Raw genomic sequence first — 22282 nt, forward strand, 5'->3', positions numbered from 1 at the left:
AATCACTGTTGGCCTAAACTTTTGAGTGCTTTGCTTTCAATTTCTGTAGTCTGTGCATTTAAAAGTCATACTTAGTCACAGCTACTCTAGCAACAGCATGATTCACCAATAGCAGTTCATTAAGAAATGACAGCTTTGGGAATAAAAGGAATTACACAATTGGGAGAGTTTTTTAATGTATTAGCTTTTGAAGCATTTCTCTAACCTCAGACAACAGGGCCTTTTCTCTATACTTTTGAGGACCTGTAAGTTTTAAGCATACACATGCCTCTTTCTAATTGACTAACTTAAGGCTACTAGATGTCGGTTCCAATTCAAACCAAAAACCTTAACAGTATTTCGAGAAAATTAATGACTAACACTAATTCTGAAGCATTTCAAAACTCCCTAGCAGAGTACCTGGCACAGAGCAGACATTTATTAAAAGTTAATTGAAAAGAAAAATTATCATGGTGATAGTTTATACTGATCAATGCCCCTTTGGTAGATTTTTTAGAATTTCTTGTTTATTCTATGCTAAATTCATCTGCCTAAACACTCATTTGTTAGCATAATTAAAAATTTACTCTTGAAGCGCTATCTGTGTCTTGTTTTTGCTGCTCCTGCCAATGCTGGTGAACATGCCACCCACATCACAGTGGAAAGCTGCCCTACCTATTCCTTTTTATTTGCAGGCCCATTTAATCCACAAGCTCTAAGATGGGACATGAAAAAAACGAGAAGGATTATATTAAGAGGTAATTAGAGAGACTGATCAAATAGTTGATCTATGATTCAGCTAAACAGACAGCATCTTTTATTTCAATTGCAAGACTAGCTACTTGGATAAATACCTAAGTAATTAGGCATGTAGGTCTGCCTTCCTCCTCTGAATACTCTAGATTTTATTCTTGGATGCTGTTATAATTTCCCACAGAATCACCTCTGAGGAACCGTGCTTTGGCACAATGTCACCAGTCTGCACCAGGGACTTCAAAGGAACAGTCATGTGATACTTGGCATTGCATCGATTGACTGAACTGATTTAGGGGATCCCACCTGATCTCATTTCTGAAAATCCATGGGAGAAATGTTTCCAGATAAAACTATGTTTCATCTTGAGCAACTCTTCTGTTTCCACTTTATAGATGCTGAAAATCTGTCTTATGTTAAACTTTTAACTTGTGTTTGGCAAATAATACATGCTCAATAAATATCTATTGAATGAATAAATGAATGAAATCCCTCCATGCTCCGACCAGTAAGCTTAGAGACAAATGTATTGCCTCATGTAATTAATTATCTTATTTCTATTTGCTTATTCATTTTGCCCTGTAAGCCACTTTCCTGGAAGAACAAGATGCGATAACATGTTCAAGACTTCATTGTAAATTCCACAATTTATGTTGATTCTATAGCCTTGGCTAAAATTACCTTAAATTTGTGTTTTTTATTCATCTTCTCTCATCTCAAGACAATTATAGTTGAATTATAAAAAATATTTCTATTTCCAAAATGCATTATTAATCTTTCACTCTACTATTGAACTGAGCCCTCTACAAAAGCAAAGACATTATAGTATTTTACTCATCTTTGTATCTTCGCAAAGAACCAACAAACAGTAGAAGTTGGATCAATGTTGATGAAGCTTAACATAAGAGTTAATGTCATCCTGTAAAATGAATAAGAAAGATAAACATAAAATTGTGAAGAAAGACTGAATAATTTAGATTCTCTGGAGAAATACATCTTGAGTAACACAGGAAAACTTTTTTTGTTTAACTAAAGTATAGCTTTGGGAGTGACTTAGTGTGTTGTAAGCAGGATGGATAGTAGGGGAATTATGAACTGCTGGGTGTTCTGCTACCCGATTTAGCATCAGAGAGAATTCTCTTCCCGGATAAGTAAAAACTACTCTCCTCTCTTTTCATTTTTTCCCAGGGCTCAACAGAGGTGTGTTCTAATGGCAGACATTTAATTCAGTGCCTCTGGAACTAGATTAAGCTCATGCCAGGATCAACTTCTCCACTCGGTTTATTTCCTTTGCTTCCAACCTACAAGTCTTACCACAAAACCAAATTATGACTCTTAAGACCTTTTAGATAAAATCATCAGTTTCCTTACTGGTATCATAACTCTCTTTTTACCCTCAATTCCCTTCCAAGCTTATCACATGAAAATAAAGTAATGATAGTATAAACTTCACACATGTGCATACTGTATAAAAATTAAAAAAAAAACAAAAACAAATGGGCAGCAGGGTGACAGGGAAATTACCATGGATACGCTTAACTTAAATATGACACCAACTCTTCTATGTGTCTGTCCAAATATTTTGATCGACTAGAATCCTTTTTTGTAGACTCTTAATTTGAAAATAGATGGACCACTGATTGACAGAAGGAGTTTCTTCTTATACAGATATTTTGCTGTAAAATATTTATGGAGAAGATTTGATGTTGTGATGGTCAAGGTTATTTGTCAACATGGCTAGGCCATGATTCTCAGTGGTTTGGCAGGTATTACGTAATCATCCTCCATTTTGAGATCTGACATGAGCAGCCAATCAGTTGAAAGGCCAATCAGCTGAAAGCCAATCAGTTCCCTTGGGGGTGTGGCCTGTATCCAACATACATGGATGTTCTGACAAAGCTCTCTCTGTACCCTGCATCTGACTCATCATCCTCTGACCTCCAGTTCTTGGGAAATGAGCCAGCAGCCTGCCACCTGAGCTGCAGATCTTGGGATCTGCCTGCCCCTACAACCATGTGAGTCACCAGAAGCCTCTAGCCTGATGTCTGGTCCATGGATTTGGGACTTGCCAGTTTCCACAACTAGGCAAGCCATTTCCTTGAGATAAATCTCTTTTTATATATTTATATATATACCCTTCACTGGCTTCACTTCTCTAGGGGACTCAGCCTAAGACAGATGTGTTCTATCCTCTGAGGAGGAGTCCTGGTGGTGCAGTGGTTAAGTGCTCAGCTGCTAACAGAAAGGTCTATAGTTCGAACCCATCAGACACTCCAAGGGAGAAAGCCGTGGCAGTCTGTTTCCATGAAGACCACAGCCTTGGAACCCTATGGGGCAGGAGAACTGACTCAATGGCAGTGGATTTGATTTTTTGGTTTATCCTCTGAGGACAAGTAATATTTAATACCGACATCCCCATCTCCCAAAGAGCTAATGATGACTCTAACCAAAGGGTTCCAAAGGTTTATGGAAAAGAGTCAGGATGGCTAGATGTACTGGCATGGAAAGATGTTCAGGACTTATTGTGATGTAAAAAGAGAAAATGCAGAATAACATAAACAGCAAGATCTCATTTGTATAAATCAAAACAGAAAGGGACACATGTAATTGTGAGAGAGCTATTTTATCTCTCTAGTGTGTGTCTCTCCCACCAAAAAAACTTCTTGCTATCAAGTCAATTCTGACTCGTAGTACTGCCCCATAGGGTTTCCAAGAAGCAGCAGGTGGATTCGAACTCCTTACCTTTTGGTTAGCAGCCAAGCTCTTAACCACTGTGCCACTAGGGGTCTGTCTCTCCTACAGCTAATCCTTTTTCTGATAAAAGTTCTTTTTTCCTATAGGGAACCTCTCATGTGTTTGGGTGAGCTGACCCCCATCTCCTACTCAGGGTGGGCATGTGATCCAGTTCTGGACAATCATAGGACTCCCTGTGATTATCCAGCCATAGTTGTCAGGAATGGCTTATTCTTGCCCCTGGAGTTGCTAAGCTGGCAACACTGCTGAAGGCCATACTGCTGCCATGATGAAAAAAGCCCGAATAGAAAGCCAAGCAGAAGCAACCAGGACCAAGAGCCAGAGACACACCTCTGAGCTCTAAAAACACTGTTTGAACCACTAGAGCCAACTGTTCTCAGTTACACGATCCAATAAATTACCTTTCTGATATGTGTTTGGGGTAGGGAAGAAGGGTGCTTAGTTGAGTTTAAATTGGATTTCTGCAATTTTGAGTGAGAATTTTCCAAATACGTAGTTAAAAAGAGATGCAACATCGCTGACTTTGAAAATGAAGAAAAGGGCCCAAGAGCCAAAGAATAAGGGCAGACTAGAGAAGTTGGAAAAGGCAATGGATTCTCCCACAGAACCTCCAGAAAGAAATGCAGCTCTTCTAACACCTTGATTCAAACCCAGTGAGACAGGTGGGCTTCTAACTTACAGAACTGTAAGATAATAAACTTAATGTTGATTTAAACCAGCAAAAATAATTTCTCAATATAGAAAGATGTAGAAAGTTTCTATTTTTTAGAAGAATTCCACAGCATTATCTCCATGGAGTAGGAACGGGGTGGGTGGGGACAAGTGGGGGTTTTACATATTTTTAAAAATAAGCATGTATTATTTTTATTAGTTTGAAAAACTAATTTTAAACATGTTTAAGAATGAAACTAGAATAAAAATCTCAGAGTCACAAGTATTATTATCTAGCGAAGAGAATCCGAATAGCAACCGCTTCACAAAAAAGCAGGGCAGCATCGATGTGACTTGTGAGGAATTCCAACTAGTGTCACAATGATGCTATTTAACACAAGGGGTCAGCCACTGAGCCAACACATCCCATTGCCACACCACACATTCTGTCAAACCAGGCCCTACCAGTAAGTCTAATTCCATTGGAAGGATTTTCCCTACTATGCAGGGGCCAGGCCCTAAGTATCAGATGTATTCTCCAAGCCGATTTTGGAGACAGGGGTGGGGGAGGCAGGGAAGGGAAGCCAGAATAGTAATTGGCCTCGGATTACAATTTAGCAAACTTTTCAATAGAAAACCAACAAATTGCCAACAAATTGCTATGCTAATGAAGAACTGCCCTGCTCTGCACTCAGCATTTGACGTAATTAAAAAAGACAACTCATTTATGCCACTCTGTAGAGCTAGCTGCCACTCTGCTGAATTTTAAAAGGCTTCATGTAGCGAAAAGGAGAAAGCATGAGAGCTGGCTGCCTTGGTCCTGTTTCTCTGCAGTCATTCCCTTACCCAGTGTTTAAGACATACCAGGGAGAAAGCTCATCTAGTATGCAAGCCAAATGAATGTCTAGTACAAAGGCTACTTTAAATATATTCCTCAAGAACTTTAAAAAAAAGGAAAATACCTGCCTCTTCCCAACATCCCCTTCCTCTACAACTAATAAATAAGCAAATGGTGGTTCTTACATTAAACACGCGCCTTTTCTAAATTGAGTTCATTTGACTTGGACATGAGAAGTCTGGTACATTCTCCCAAGCTTAGGGGAAGGATGGTCTACTTAGCTATAGACAGAATTCCATTTAGTTTGTCTCAAATTGATATTCTCAGAAATATATGGCCAGAGGACAAGGGCAACAAAACAATGCTGGCAAACTACTTAACTGCTATTTAGCGGTTTGCCAAGAGTGAATAGAGATGGTGAAGGAAAAGGCCCTTTTTTATTCTAAGGGCATTTTTGCTTCAAACGGGAGAATTATATTTTTATTTTCTCCTTTTTTCCCCCCATCCCTTCTTTTCTACCTTCCTCCTTTTAGTTTAAAAAGGATATGGCTAGAGAGAAGAAAAAGAAAATCGCCAAGTCCAGAGGTCTGGACTAAAGTATAATGTTTCAAGGATATGAATAAAACATACTAAAGACGTAAGTAAGTCAGGCCTCTGTGGTTTTTTCCACTTGTCTACCAATTTTAGATCCCAATTTAAGGACAGAAGGTTAATTCGATAATTTAGGCAGAGAATTTGTTTTAAATATAAAATAGAATTTTAAACTGTCTTTTTTCCTAAAAGTAAGTTTTAAACATTATAGGTTTATTAAAGTAGTTTAAGTAGTTCTGGATTTTATTTACTTTAGCTGGCATATCTTTAAAAATATTACTGTACTACAGTCAGAAACCCTAGAAGCAAATTCTCTATTCACTTCTTGAACTATCTCACTATGTACCTCTCAGTCCCTTTTTTCAACTTCCTATCATTCAGCTAGGCCAAGGAGATTTCTTTCCCCCCTCCCACGCCTACAAAAAAAAAAAAAAGTGTTTTAATAACGATATTAAATTGACCAGCTGCTGGAGTATGTAACAAGAATTAAAATAATAATTTGAGCAATACCATAAAGCTTACAATGCTTTTTTTTAACTATCTTTCTAACTGTAACATATGTAACACAGGGATTGTTGCCCTGCTTTAAAAAAAAAAATTACTGATGGGAAAAAAGAGAGTAAAACCATCATTCCCATTATTTTCCTGAAACATGCCCCTCTGACAATCACCAGGCCAGCCTCCTTGCTCAGCAGCAGGTGATGGATCACTTACCAACACACAGGATGTTGAAACAGAATCCTTGAGAAGTAGATTTGTTGACCAACTGGTCAGGGAGGCTGTCAAATCCAACATGGCCAGAAAGGGACAAGTTTCGAAGCTCTTCATTCTGGAATTTCAGAGGGGAATATTTGAGAATCCAGGAATTATGCCATGTAGGTACCACATATTATAGACATTACCTTCTCCCTTCCTCTCCTTTTTTCATCCATGGAAAAAAAGAGATTCCCTCTGCACCCACACCCTCCTTGAGTTCTACACCCTACAGAAGGCACCAACAGCTCCAAAGCCATGCTCTTTCACAAAATCACACAGTTTCCCAAAACAGACTATATCCCAGGGTAACTCATTCCTGGTTACAAGTGTAATGCTTCAGGGAAATTTTAGCTTCCTGAAGTGGCTTGGAACCCTGGTGGCACAGTGGTTAAGAGCTTGGCAGCTAACCAAAAGGTCGGCAGCTTAAATGCAACAGCCGCTCCTTGAAAACCCTGTGGGACAATTCTACTCTGTCCTATACGGTTGCTATGAGTCGGAAAGGACTCAATGGCAACTGGTTCAGTTTACCGGTTTTGAAGTTGCTACACACGGAGAGATGCACAGAGATGGGGCACTTAATTGACATGAAAAACCACCCATTCTGATAGCTTCAATCACTTAAGCAAAACTTTCAACACATACTAAAAAATAAATAAATAATTGTACTCTTCCAGATACATAAAGAAGCTTTGAGAAGATCACAGTAAAGGACATATACTTATTACAATTATGGAAATGCTGTCATTACCATAACGAAACAAGTTTAAAACTACTCAGCATAAGCATTGGTCCCGTCTCTTCCATTAGCTATACAGGCTCCCCCCTACACAGCTCCTAGCACAGTTTCTGAACTGTCTGGGCCTTCTCAGAGTTTACTGAAGGAGACTGGAGTAAGGTAGCTATCATACATTAAAAGAGTCAGGTGATTTATGCCATTCTATATATTTTTTTTTATAAGCTGGTGCTAAATGCCTTCTCAATGCTGAATGCATCCCATGGGTGTTGGTGATAATCTATGAAGCTTTCAGTCCCAGGTCAACTATGATCCTTCAGCTTACAATACTATGGTATAATTTGCATTTGGAGAAACTAGATATTGAAAGCCTTCTAGAAGTCAAGGTTCCTGGTGTTCTGCTTATATTGCCAATGAACTTTATATTCATAATACTCAGTTTGGGTGACAAAATGAGCTGCAAAATTTCTTTTTAAAAAAAAAAGAAAAATCTTTGCATAGGATCACTTAATCAATGTTATGATTTTTTTAGTAGTCAAGGATTGAGACCCCCATTTCCAAATCTCTGTGATCACTCTATCTGCAGACAAATGTGACTCCATAAATGTAGTGAATTCAATGGAATGTTTTATGAACAACGTAATTTCTTGCCAGCTCTAAAATTCTGATTCTGTGAAATAAGACTAAAAACCACCACACTGTTGAACACCACTGTGGCTGCTACAGGTTTCGGGTCAATGGGGTAGAGAACAGATGCCTCGTCTATGAATAGTTTCCTTGAAATCTGCCAACAGTGAATATGAGCCTTCAAAGTAAGCACTTATCCTTAAGCTGGATGGCAAGGTAGACAGTTCACTAAATGGCTTCCAGAGCAGGTTTCAGTGGACACAATTCTGGTAGCTGACCAAGCCTCCCAACCAGCCTCCATTTCTTAGGGCCTCAATGCTAGTGCCTACCCCTTCCTCTTCAGATACCTCAAAGATTCAGACAGCAGGTATTTTTAGGGTGTTCACCACATCCTCCAGGACTTGGGGGAGGAGGATTTGAAATGAGTCCTGGGCTATATTTAGAACTCTTTCCATCACAGCTGCACGGTGGCTGTTGTGTATCAAGCAAGGAGAAACCATCACACCCACCTCTACTTCTGATGTATCACTGACTGGAATGGTCAGTGAACCGAGTGAAAAGAGATGAGGCAAGGAAGAACTGTCATCCCACAGTTCCTCCCCTTCCTGCCATAAGGCTTCTTTTCATTTCCAGGGGAGAGGCAAGAGTGGTTTATTGCCCTAGATTCTGGATTGTTAGGTTTTTAGATACCAGATATCCTCCCATGAGCCAATCCTGGGAAAGAATCAGAGTTAGTAATTATAGCTCTCATCCCAGAACCCAGTGCTCAGCATCTCATATTCTCACCATTTCCAAAACACGAGAAACCACCCACACACCCACTGAGTATTTTTATACCCATTGAAAACCACATACAAAATGAAGGGTTATAAAGAATTTGGTCTTGAAATTTTTGAAATTTACAGTTATGCCTTTGGAGTCTTTATCTTCTAACTTTGTGATATAAAACATGTAAATTTTATAATGCTTTTTTTTTTTTTTTTTAAAGTGTAATTCTCTAACCTGTGTAAAGGGCATCCTGAGAGTCATTGCCTATCATATGTGACAGGGAAGAAGGAAACAGGAAGCTCTCTCTTTGGATCATGAACAGGCTTTGAAAACGAACTGTAGTAAATGCAAACAGCAGCTCTGAGCAACTAACTTGGTGACTCACACAGAGCAGCTGAATTGAAATCCTGCACTCCAGCATTCTATTGTACATGTATATTGCATCTTGTCTTCGTCATCACTATTCAAGAAATCTAGGCTTTTTTTTCAGTCTATAGGCCCAATCTCAAGGAATGAACTATATTCCTATGTCATTAACACTATCACGTATCCGGAAATGACTCTCTGAATTTTATCTTCAAGCCTCAACTGTTCTGCTTGGGTTCCCCCCCCCCAAAAAAAAAACCCCACTGCCATCGAGTCTATTCCAACTCATAGCGACCCTACAGGACACAGGAGAACTGCCCCATAGGGTTTCCAAGGAGTGCCTGGCAGATCTGAACTTTCGACCTCTTGGTTTGCAGCCACAGTACTTAACCACTATGCCACCAGGGTTTCCACTTGTGTTCCAGCTCTAAATTTCTATCACATGGGCAAGCTGTCTTGGGTTGTCCTGTCTATACCTCAAACTCATGTACACAAAGCTGAAATCATATCCCTCTATCCCAAACCCACTCCTTCTCTGGAGTTCCCTATTTCTGTTAAAAAAAAACCACCCACTGCTTAAAATTTCTGTTAAGGGCACTTAATTATGCTAGGGGCCACCCTTCTCCCATCAATGCCTAAATCTTACAAATGCTACATCCTCTTCCTTGCCATTCCTACTAATTCAACAGCCTCCCAACTGGTCTCCCTGCCTTGGTCCCACTCCTCTCTAATCCTTTCTCTCTACCTTGCAGCCAAAGGATTCTCAATGCTCAGAGGCCCTCAATCCAAACGTCTTGGCCTGGCATCTCAGGCCCTCCATGGGCTGAACCCAAATCTTCATTCCCACTGAATCTACCGTGAATCCCCATGGAGTGCCTTACCTGCAGTTAAGCTGAATTATTTAATGTTCCTGGGACAAATCTAAGCCCCACCTCTCCACCCCCACCACATGGTTCATTCACACTATTTCCTCTAAGAAGGGCCTTACATCTAATGTTTACACAGCCAAGCCTTCCAGATCTCACTCAGATTTTACCTCCACCATGGTCTTCATTATGATGTCTCAGGGAGGAATTTCAATAAACATTTCCCATACCAATATAAGAAAAATACTGATTGGATAAAGATGGCTCAAGCTATTCGGTATTCCATGATCATCATTGAAACACCTAACATTTATTTACCATTTCCAATCTTCCAGAAAAGCCCTAAACACAAATGAACTAAGGTATTTCTGTTAACATTTCTATGAGGTAGTTACTATTATTACCAACCTCAGTTTACACATGAGAAAATGGAAACACAGAGTTTTGCTGTTGTATGCCATTGAGTCAATTCCTACTCATGGTGATAGAACAGAGTAGAACTGCCTCATAGGGTTTCCTAGGCTGTAATCTTCACGGTTGTAGGTTGCTAGGTCTTTTCTCCCACACAGCAGCTGATGAGTTCGAAGTGTTAAACCTTTCAGTTAGCAGCTAAGTGGTTAACCACTGTGCACCAGGGCTTCTTGGCAAAACTACAGAGGTGGTGAAAAGCTCACTGGTTGCTGGAAGTTTGGGGAGGGGAAGAAGGGATGAACAGGTGGAGCACAAGGCATTTTTAGTGCAATGAAACTATACTGTATGAAACTGTAATGATGGACACATATGCGTTTGTCAAAACCCCTAAGGCTGTCCAACATAAAGATGTAAACTATGGACTTCAATTAATAACAATCTATCAATACTGGCTCATCAATGGTAACAAATGTACAATACCAATGCAACATGTTAATAATAAGGGAAACTGTGGGCAGAGGGAAAGGAGGTATATGGGAACTCTCTGTACTTTCTGCTCAATTGTTCCGTAAGCCTAAAATGGCTCTAAAAATTAAAGTCTACTTAAAGGGAAAAAAAAATCCAATATGTTAAAATAGAAAGAAAAAAAATTCTCTAAAACCATAATTCTTTGACAATCAGAGAGCTGGAAACTGAGGATTAGAATTGGCAAAATAGCTTCAAGTATATATTCACTGGTCTTGGCAACACCAAGGCCAGGCATGGACTTTTTGCAAGCTACAGCACATGAAGCTCATAATATAAGGCTGAGTTTTGACCATTTTTGAAACAAAAGTGCCAACATGGAGCTACTAAGTAAGTAACTATTAAGACCTTAATTGATTTAGTCCTCAGTTTGCTAATCTATTTAGTAAGGTCTGTACTTAGACAATTTCTACAGCCCATTCCATCTTGAAATACGTTATAACTAAACACATGATATAAAATAAAATAACCAGTCTTTAATAATTTTATTGCCTCACCTTTCTCTCTTTAAAACATCTCTATCATGTGGATACAATATTTTTTTGTTAAATGTAAAAATATCATAGCTGAACACAATTCCTGCCCTTAAGAAGCTTACAGTATATAAGTAGAGACAGGCCCTATATCAGTGCAATACTACTAAGGATAAAAGTGATAGATGCCATGGCATTAACGATGGGAAGGTTTAGATGGCAGAAATGGCTTTTGGTTACTAGAGCGAAGAGGACATTCAGGAGACATCTTTTAGGCCAAGGACATTCAGGAGACATCTTTTAGGACAGGCTAGATAGAGCTCTCCAAATCTTTCAGGAAAAACAAAACAAAGAGAAGTTTGGCTTGAGAAAGTCTTCTAGATAAATGCTACCTATGCCCAAAGGTCACTTGGTTATGACTGCATACTCTGAAGTTAAAAATCAACAAGTCTTTCAGATGTCCAGCAGACTTCATTATTGAGATAATTATAAAACAAATTATATAAGCATGTGTGCCAACACCTACATTCTGAGTGCTGCTTTAAAATATGCAGAGTAACTTATGCTCCACAATTTCAAATTTTGCTTCACCAGAAGCAAGGCAGTAAAACAAAAGCCTTGGACTCAGAGATAGCTGGGTATGAACCCCAACTTTGCCTCCTACTTTTTAGTCTCTTTTCCTCCATCAGTAAAAATGAGGTACTTTGCAGTGCTGTTGGGAGGAGATACAGAAATGACGTACATGACAGTACCCTGCACTTAATAAAGGAGCCCTGGTGGCAGAAGAGCTAAGTGCTTGGCTATTAACCAAAAGGTTGGTGGTCTGAACCCACCCAGCAGCTCTGTGGGAGAAAGACCTGGTGATCCACTCCTATAAAGACTACAGCCTAGGAAACCCTACAGGGCAGCTCTACTCTTTCACATGGAATCAAAAATCAACTTGAGGGCACCTAACAATAACAACATTTAATAGGTCCTCAATAAATGCTGGTTTCCCTTCCCTAAATTAGGTAGGCAGAGACAAACTTTTTAAATTTGAAATGAATTAGAAGCTACTTTTATCGCTGCTATGCTTCTAATTTTATGGTTCTAGGAGGAGCTGCTGTTCAGCAAAGCCCTTGGATTTAGGATCCAGGAAAGTAATCACTAAGGGAAGAAAAAAGAAAAAAGGGGAAGGGTGAATGAGGAGTCTAACAAGAAGAAACTCCACCCTAAATTTACGAAGCTGGGGGAAAAGCCACAGAATCACATTACTATTTACAGGAATGGAAACACTGGTGGTGTAGTGGTTAAGAGCTATGGCGGCTAACCAAAAGGTCAGCAGTTCGAATTCACCAGGTGCTCCTTGAAAACTCTATGGGGCAGTTCCATAGCGTCCTATAGGGTTGCTATGAGTTGGAATCAACTTGACGGCAACAGGTTACAGGAATAAGCGAGGCCAACAGCATCAACATCCTGCATGGCTGGAAAACATTCTGGATTCCTCATTTTCATCGTTGTTTTTAATTTCAAATTAAATTAAATTGTTTTATTTTAATCCAGCCCAGAGTCTCTGAAATTAATAAACTGAATGTTCCTAAATGGATTCTATTCACCATACTCAAAGTGAAGCCGTATCTCTCTTCTTTTCTTTTAAAACCGAAGTCCCTCAGCAGATGTGGTTTGAGGCAGCCTATGGCCTCTGATCCTTATCAGCAGGCGGAAAGCAAGAGAGCATGCTACCAAGGTGATAAGTGTTTTGATTTGAAAACAAGTAGAACTTAATTTTCATTTTTGCAAACAGATATTACAGTTTAAGTTTAGAATAATTCCCCCTTTAAAATTTGAATTATTTTTTAATTTAAGAGATAACTACTTCTATGCATTCTTTTTTAGAGAGCTGGAGATTTCTACTTGTAGGAAATGGTGATTCCATTATTCTCAAAGGCTTCGGTGTATGGATAATAAATTATATTGATCTAAGCCACTTAATCCTTGGGCTTACGTTTCTTCATCTGTAAAATGAAGAGATTTAACCAAACGACCTCTAAGTAAAGTCTCTGGTTTTAATGCTAATTCCAAGGTTTCTTGAATCTGGAAATCAGAGAGGCATAAATCCAATTCTGTCCGTTGCTTGAGGAAAGTCAACACAGGGTAAAACTTTCCTGGTAGTATATTTTCTCTTACCAGATCTAAATTGGCTAAACTTTTAAAACACACATGAAAGAAGTTTCCACCAGTCACCCTCGAAAACTCCAACCCAGTGAAAATCTGTAATGCATACCTTCTGTGTTTTCCACCTGAAATTTTCATTTTTAATTATGATAATGATAAAGTATGACTTAGCTTTAAAAAAAAAAAAAAAGTTACATGCCCACCTCTACAAATGCCTTGGTTAAAGAAAGAAGGAAAGAAATTTCTTCTGCTATATCTGCAATGTTCCACGAGATTTTTGAAAAGGAGGTATTATAACCCCAAAGCAAAACCTAGGAAATACAGTCATCCTTCGGTATCCAAAAGGGATTGATTTCAGGACCCCCGAGGATACCAAAATCCGAGGACGTTCAAGTTCCTTATATAAAATGGCACAGTATTTGCATATAACCTACGTGCATCCTCCTGTGTACTTCAAATCATCTCTAGTTACTTATAATACCTAATACAATGCACGTGCTATGTCAATAGTTGTTATATCGTATTGTTTAGGCAATAATGACAGAAAAAGCCTGTATGTGTTCAGTACAGACGCAACCATCACAGGCCTAACTACATAGTACACGACAGCAACAACAGAACATTTGTTTCTCAAATATTTTCAATCAGCTCCAGAGATGCAGAACTCCTGGATACAGAGGGATGACTGTAAGTCCTCTGCATAAGTTAGTCACCTGTCTTCAAGAAGAAAAGTAAATGTTTATCATGCATTCATTCATTCAACAAATATTTATTGAGTACCAATGTGTGCCAGTCACTATGCCGAATGCTAAGGACAGGATGTGAGAAAACAAAGCATCCCTAATTCACAGAGCTTCTAGTCTAGTGGTACACATAGATGTTAATCAGTCTCAAATGTGTAATCATAAGCTATCCAAAGTACTGGAAGCCATGCAACCTTATAACTAATGTGATTACTCATTCTTTCAGGGAAGCCTGTAGTACGTAAAAACACATACTGTTGTGCATTAACCTAGTAGATAACTCCTATGAAGAGCTGACGCGCAGGTTTTATGTATTCAGATGAAAACAAGGAGTCTTTCTGAGCAGCACTGCCTGACGGAAGGAGGTAGAAATGATGAAGACTCAAGTCTTCTTGGATGTCCCATTTTAAATGGAGCTGAGATGGGGCAAAGGGGAAGTGCATGGAATAATCCCTTTGCTCTCTGTCTTTGCCCCATAAAGAAGGCAGCCACTTGGAAAACAGAAGGGGCATACATCCCTCCCTCATCTTAGGTAATGGCTTTTTTCAAGTCCTGTTTCCATAGTGCAGATGCCACCAAGTCAAGGAGAGATTCAAAAAAAAAAAAAAAAAGAACTTGCTATTTCTCACATGAAATCCTTGACTGCTTCCCAGTATCTGAAAAAATTCTGGCCTCACAAATGTCTGAGAAGTAAGTTTTAGCCAAGAGCCCTGACAAATCAGTTTTGAAAAAAAAAATATATATATATATATATACACACATGCTTAACCATTACATTCTAGAGACTGTTGAATTGGTTCAAGGAAGCTTGGTGGGAAGACAGGAAACACCCTTTGTTCCCATGCAAAAGGGAAAACACTGGAATGCAAAGTATCAACCCCAACCACAACTATGAAGCCTGCATCAGGATGTTTTTCAAGGAGAGGCATTTCTAGGGTAATTTTCATAATATAAAATGTCTGAAGCATCTCATTATCAACAAGGATCACATTTTTGAAGGATGACTTGGACAACATTTGCTACTCGAAATCCCAAGGTCAGAGCCAAGAAAACCCCCAAGGATGTGTCTCACACAAGCAGTGGAATGGACAGAGCCAAAGCAAGGAGGGGAACAGTCAGGAGGAAAACTATATGATGAGAAAGAAAGAACCTGAGCGCAGCCTAGCTGGAAGCTGTGATTGAAAAGGAAGAAGGGGCATCCAAGGGCCAGGGCCTAAATCTCAAAGCTAGATCAGCTCTCCCCGCCAAGCCCAGGGAAAACCAAAAAACCAAACCCATTGCCGTCGAATCAATTCCAACTTACAGTAACCCTATAGGACAGAGTAGAGCCACTCCACAGGGCTTCAAGGTTGTAAGTCTATGGAATCAGACTGCTACATCTTTCTCCTGTAGCGTGGCTAGTCGGTTTGAACCGCTGATCTTTTGGTTAGCAGCAGAGTGCTTAACTACTGCACCACCAGGGCTACCTTGGAAAACACTACCAAATCAACAAAAAACACTTGATTGACACTGAGTAATTGCCCCAATTCCAAGTGCTATCTTTAAGTAGCTTTTTCCAAAAGATTCCCAGCAGAGGAATAAATTTTGCAAAAATAACACTGTAGGAGTTTTCTTTGGGAAGTGGTAGGATTACTTTTAATTATTTAAGCTGTAACATTTGAATTATTACCAAAAAAAAAAAAACCTTGTACTTTTATAGTAGAAAATAAAAAAAGGTTTTTAAAAACAGAGAAAGTTAGTAATAATAATTCAGTATTACAGGGGTGAAAAGCCTCTTTTGCAAGGAGGTAAGCCTGCAATTTTTATTACAGTTACTATATAGGTGATGGGATAAAATATATGAGTGGTTATCTTTTTAATTGCAGAACTAAGTAACATCGAAAGTGATTAGACTGAGCAGAAGGATAGGTTGGTACAGTGGAAGGAGCTCAGCAGGTGAAGTTAGAACTTGAGGACAAGTATAAACACTGTCGTTGCTTAGCTCTGTGACCTGGGGTAAGTCATTTAACTTCTCAATCTCGGTTTTCTCAGCTTTAAAATAAACTACCTCACAAGGCTGTTGCAAGAATCCATCACGTAATTCTCCATCTTCAGCTCATTTTACACACCTGTCTTGGAAGAGCTCATCCTTGCCCAACAATAGGATAATAACTCCTAGTCACCACCCACAGCCCAGGCCTATCTTATGCTCTCCACCTGTACATCCATGGCCCAGGCACCTCTAAGCCAACATCTCCAAAACAGAACTTATCCTCCATTCCCCACTCTCAATTCAAATCTGTACTTCCTCTCATTTTTTTATGCCAAATGGCAACAGCATCTACTTCAAGGCGTCAGAGAGGCCCTAGAATAATATCTGTTAGCATATTGCTGTCAAGTTGATTCTGACTCATAGCAACCCTAGCGAACAGAGCAGAACTGACCCATAGCGTTTCCTAGGAGCAGCTGGTGGATTCAAACCACCGACCTTTTGGTTAGCAGCCATAGTGCTCAACTACACATCGCTAACCCTGATGAAATCTACACTTGCTTGCAGAAGAAAAAGTCCGCTGTTCAATCATTCTATATCTTCCCCCGACTTCTTCACACTCTAATTTGGACAGTGAAGTCTTCTTGAAGCCAACACTACCAGGTTAGCTTTTCTCCTCTGCACCCAGATGTAATAACTCAAACATTTGTTGAGTGCCCACCATACCTTTTTGGCTGAACTTTTCCCACCCAGCCTTCTTCGCTGGCATAATGGTAGCCAGTCTACCAGCTGATTTCTATTTTTGAGCCTTGATATTCATGACTTGGATCCTTTGGTACTCTTTTTCTAACAATACCTCCATTGGACTTCGCCAAAGTGTGTATCCAGTTTGGTACTTCACAGAAGTCATATTCTCCAACCTCCTTATTTTCAGGTAAGGAAGCAGGTATAATAGTATATAGTTTGTCATACTCTGATGGCTTGTGTGTTACTATGATGCTGGAAGCCATGCCACTGGTATTTCAAGTACCAGCAAGGTCACCCACGGTAGGCAGGTTTCAGCAGTGCTCCCAGACTAAGACACACTAGGAAGAAAGGCCTGGTGATCTACTTCCAAATATTCGCCAATGAAGACACTGTGGATCACAACAGAATGTTGTCCAAAATAGTGCTGGAAGATGAGCCTCCTAGGCTGGAAGGCAACAATAGACTCAAGCATGTCAGCAATCATGAGGATGTCACGGGTCAAGGTAACGTCACTCTGTTGTATGCGGGGTCACCGTGAGTCAGACCTGACTCGACCGCAGCTAAGAACAACATAGTGTCCAAGTGATTGGTTTTCCCTATGCACAGGTCCAGGTAGAAATAGACAGAAACACACTGAGAACCAGACGTTTTGATGCCTGGTCCACCCATCTCTCCATTACACTTGGACCCTCTTCACAGATAAGAATTCACATTGGCTGCTGAGTGAAGCATGATACAAAACCCCTGAAAATACAGTGGTGCGGGTTCTAGTTTTCCACTCCTGCCTCCTAGTCCTTTCTGTCCTCTCTAAAACCTACCTTCAGGTAAAACAATAACTGCCCACACTTATTAACAGGCCTCAGATCTGGTCGGTTTATCTATGACTGGGGTCTCAACCTTGTCACATCAGAAATTAGATTCCTTGTATAAAAATCAGGAAAAACACTATTTAAAAGCAGTATCCAAAAATAGATACCTGAGGTGAAGAAAGCACCAGCTGTTGCATTACAAACTTAGTAAAGCCAACTTTCAGAAAAGCAAAAAACAAAACAAAAACAAGTGTGACAATCCAAAAACTATAAAAAGTGGCAATACTTTTTCTCACAGACAGAATGTTTTTCTGAAGGTCAGTGTAAACTCTGAGAGATTCAATCTACGATGCCAAGAATTAACAAAAAAGACATGTTCTTAAGTTTCCAAAGACCAGAGTTTTCTATTCGAGTCAAAGTGACTAATGCCTATAACAACCTCATGCCACAAACTGCTGATTAGCAGAAAGTCAAATGTTTGGGAATGACAAGGCCCACATGTGCATTCCAGCGACGCACACAAATTTTGCAGTACTCAGAGGAAAACGGGGGTGGGAGGTAAGCAATGTGACAAATAGGCAAGAAGTATTTATGACGGCACGGTCTGATCAGAAACAGATGATCCAGTTGTCCTCTCGTACCACTCCACGTCACAGAGGTGATGAGAAGCCCTTCACACTGCAAGCCACCTAGGAAGGCTAATGAGAAAAATATGGGGTGGGGGGAGGTGTTGCTAATCATTTCAAACCCCTCTGGCTTTCCAGTGGGATTCCAAATATCCTGATTTCACAGAAAACATATCATCTCTCTCGCAAAGGAGAAAGCCACCCAATTGTCTCACAGTTGCTCATTTGGGTCATTTTTGTCCCTTCCACCCTGCCTCTAAGGTCCCTGGGTGATGCAAACCGTTTGCACTTGGCTACTAACCTAAAGGTTGGCAATCTGAACCCACCCAACAGCACCACATAAGAAAGGCCTGGAGATCTCCTTCTGTAAAGATTACAGCCAAGAAAACCCTGTGGAGTTCTACACACATAGGGTTGCCATGAGTTGGAATGGACTCGGGGCCCTGCCTTGAACGTGTGGCATACCTTTCAGACAAGCTTTTTCAAAATAGGAATGACTAGGAGGTCAAAGAGAATTATGAGGCTCAAATCAGTTGGAAGTTTTCTTTTTTTTCCCTTCAACTTTTTTATGTAGGGTTCTAGTCCTCATATTCGCACATCAATTCCTCAGTGCTTCCTATTTGAGAAATACTGTGGCACAGTTCATATACGTGTATCTAGTAAATGCATTAATCAGCAAGTAATGAAATATGGATGGGACACTTCCTTCCCTATGCCACCAGTTCTATCACCGGATGTAAATTAGCCACTTCCTTTTGAAAGACACCATTTGTTTCTGTCTCTTTCTGAAAAGGCAAGGGATTTCCAGTTATGGTAATGACCATGTAGTGGTAGTCTCTGAGAAATCAAAAAAAAAAAAAAAAGACAAATCCAAACCAGCTCTAAGGAAGTCATAAAAAGAAACCACCAGGATGTCTTCTCAGTCCCAGCCTGGCGGCTCTCCCCTCCCAAGGCATACCCAAGTTCCTCAGCTGACCTAGAACATCTCTGAGTGCAACAACACATTTCAAGCACTTGAAAATTGAGGAACCGTCATAAAAATGATCAAAGCCGTGATAAATACGCTCTTAGAAAATAAATATAGAAATTAACAGACATCGCTCTGCAAATATTACTACGCTCTGCAAATATTACTAACAGTCCTGGCCCAAATTTTCAAATCTCCCTGAGATTTCCACCGTATCTGAATCTCAGCCCTGGAGACCATCAGGATGCTTACGGTAAGTTGGGGTACGCGTTAGCTTCCTGTGGCCACATAACAAATTATCACAAACATAATGGCTTAAAGCAATGCCCACTTATTTATTAGCTCTCAATTCTGTAGGTCAGAAGCCTAAGCATAATGTGGCCAGATTCTCTGCTCAGCGTGTCAGAAGGCTGAAACTAAGGTGCTGGCCAGGCTGAGTTCTCATCTGAAGGCTCCAGGGAATAAAACCCGCTTCCAAACACATCCAGGTAGTTGGCAGAATTCAGTTTCTTGCAGTTGTCAGATTGTCAGACTGAGGTCCTCCTCTCCTTGCTGGTGGTCAGTTAGAGGCTGCTCTCAGCTCCTCTAGTCACAGGGCCACACGCATCTTCAAAGTCAGCAACAGAGTACCTCCCTCATGTCAAATTCCTCTCACTTTTCAGGAAGAGTCCAGTTCCTTTTTAGGGACCACTTGATTAGGTCAGGTTCTACCAGGATGATCTCCCTTTCTTAAAGTTAACTGTGCCATAGAACATAATCTAACCGTGGGAATGGAGCTCTGGTGGTGTAGTTGTTAAGAGCTCAGCTGCTAACCAAAAGGTCAGCAGTTTAAATCCACCAGCTGCTTCTTGGAAACTCTATGGACGGTTCTACTCTGTCCTATAAACCAAACCCATTGCCATCAAATAGGTTCCAACTCATAACAACCCTACAGGACAGAGTAGAATTGCCCCGTAGGGTTTCCAAGGAGCACCTGGTAGATTCGAATGGCCGACCTTTTGGTTAGCAGCCAAACTCTTAACTACTACGCCACCAAGGTTTCCTACTCTGTCCTATAGGGTTGCTATAAGTTGGAATTGACTTGATAGCAATGGGTGTTTTGGTGGGGTTTAATCATGGCAATAACTATCATATTCACAAGTCCTGGGGATCATACACTGTGTATATACCAGGGAGTGAGGATCGACTCGACAGCAACACATTTTACTGTGTAACAAAGGAGCCCTGGTGTACAATGGTTAAGTGCTCGGTTGCTAACCCAAAGGTTGGCGGTTCAAACCCAGCAGCCAGTCCCAGCAGGAGAAAACACCTGGCAATCTGCTCCCATAGATTACAGCCTAGGAAACCCTGTGGGGCAGTTCCACTCTGTCCTGTAGGGTCACTTTGAGTAGGAATGGACTCAATGGCACACAACAACTATGTAACAAGAATTCTAGAAACTGCCAAAGCTTCTTAAGGAACTTAAGTCTTATCAGGGAGATAAGTCATTCTAATGAAACAGAAAATGATTGCCCAATGTTTGATGATGAGATATAATACAAAGGCTAATCAGAGGTTAGACAATGGAGATTAATATGGACCAGAGCAAAAAAGTACAGCCTCCTTAGTGGAGGTCAGTCTGATCTAGGTCATGATAAGGTAAAATAAGATTTGGATAGTTGCAAAGAAGAAACAGAGATGGGAGAAGCAAAAGAAGTATGATCTGTCAAGGAGACAGCAGAAAAAGAAAGAGGCCCAAAGGGTATGGAAATCAGTGAACTGGAAAAACTGAAGAATAATTAAGAGTAGAGGATTTTTAAGGCTTTAAAAGTGGTTCAAATTTGTTTACTGTAAACATTCCTTAAAATGAAGCATTATAAAGGCACTGGCTTTCCCACCTCCAGTATAAGCAATATATAATTTAACACTTCCATGCCCAGGATCTGACCCTGGGTGTTCAAGGTTGAGTAAGGGAGAGGTCTAAGAACATTCACTTAGCAGCCACATCTTAAAAGGATTTTCTGTGCACTTGTGAACATATCTTCCCACCAGACCAGCAGACCAAGGGATCTTGAGTATAGAATTGCCTTCTAGCCAAGATTTCAACCCAGATTACTAGCCCGGGCAACCATCCAAATGGTAAGCTATTTGATGCAAACTTCCTTCAGAGCATTCAAAAAAAAAAAAGCATATCTTGCAGATAACTTAATAGATTGACTCCATTAGTTATGGCTGCAATTTCTGCCATTCTAATTAAGCTAGAGCTTTCTTCTTTCTTCTTTACTCTGTTCTTCTCGGAAAAACAGAACCAATTAACCTCTTAAAAAAAATGACTCCTCCCACTAGCAAAACAGACAACTTTTTGCCTTACAGAAGGCTAACTACGTGCCATAGAAGCATCCATCTTGCTGTACAAGAATGTTGGCTTAGAGGTTTTCTCAGACATATCGGTGCACTTAGGAAAGCAGACCCAAGAGGCTATATTACAATTTTCCTCTTCCCTCAAATTTTTCTGTTGATGGATGATTTTAGATGGCTGCCTTTCTTGACTCTATCATCTAATGCAAAACAAACCTTCTTTTCACAAGCTGCCGGCACAAAAGAATGTTCCCATAGTACCCTCCACCCCCTCCACTGTCTGCTAAAAATGTCTCTTAAAGACACATTTTCATTATCATTATTACCACGTTGACATGTCTAAATAATCAAGGAGGGCCCAGAGAGAACACAGGAAAGCTCCATACAACAGCCTCTTATAAAATCCCATCAGCTCTCAAAAATCGATGATAAAATATGTGCAATAGCAGAGTTTGCATTTTCACACATGTTGTTACCACACAACCCAAAGGGGCTGGGTCAGGAGCCCAGACTTCTCAGTAGATGGGCTCTGGTTCCACCTCACTACTCCCAGAGTCAGAGCTATGGGGCATGAGAATGGGAACGTGTTTCTGACAGTCTTTGATAGCATGATTACAGGGAAACATTAAACTGAAATCAAAACTTGAAAGATTATAGCTTGGTGGGAGATGCTTTCTGTAATTCATACATTCTGTAGGAAGGAGGAACTAAGAAAGTTAAATGAGACCAAGGGTGAAAGCAAGACCAGAATTAGCAAGCAATAAGCACTGATACAAGTAGCTTCCATTAAACTCTTCCAAAGCCTAAAAGTTCATTAGAATAATTATTGTTCACATGGT

The 22282-nt window shown here is 40.1% G+C and overlaps 1 protein-coding gene across 2 annotated transcripts in view; it reads right to left on the reverse strand.

Annotated features, from left to right (window-relative positions):
* SEPTIN11 (septin 11) overlaps nt 1-22282 on the reverse strand; it is a 131624-nt gene that overhangs the window by 63923 nt on the left and 45419 nt on the right. For both annotated transcript variants that reach the window (XM_049885970.1, XM_049885969.1), the window contains exon 2: nt 6281-6395. In XM_049885970.1, coding sequence (XP_049741927.1) covers nt 6281-6395 — 115 coding nt within the window. The remainder of the gene's footprint in view (nt 1-6280; nt 6396-22282) is intronic.

Source organism: Elephas maximus, chromosome 5, assembly GCF_024166365.1.
Source record: "Elephas maximus indicus isolate mEleMax1 chromosome 5, mEleMax1 primary haplotype, whole genome shotgun sequence".
NCBI classification, from domain to species: domain Eukaryota; kingdom Metazoa; phylum Chordata; class Mammalia; order Proboscidea; family Elephantidae; genus Elephas; species Elephas maximus.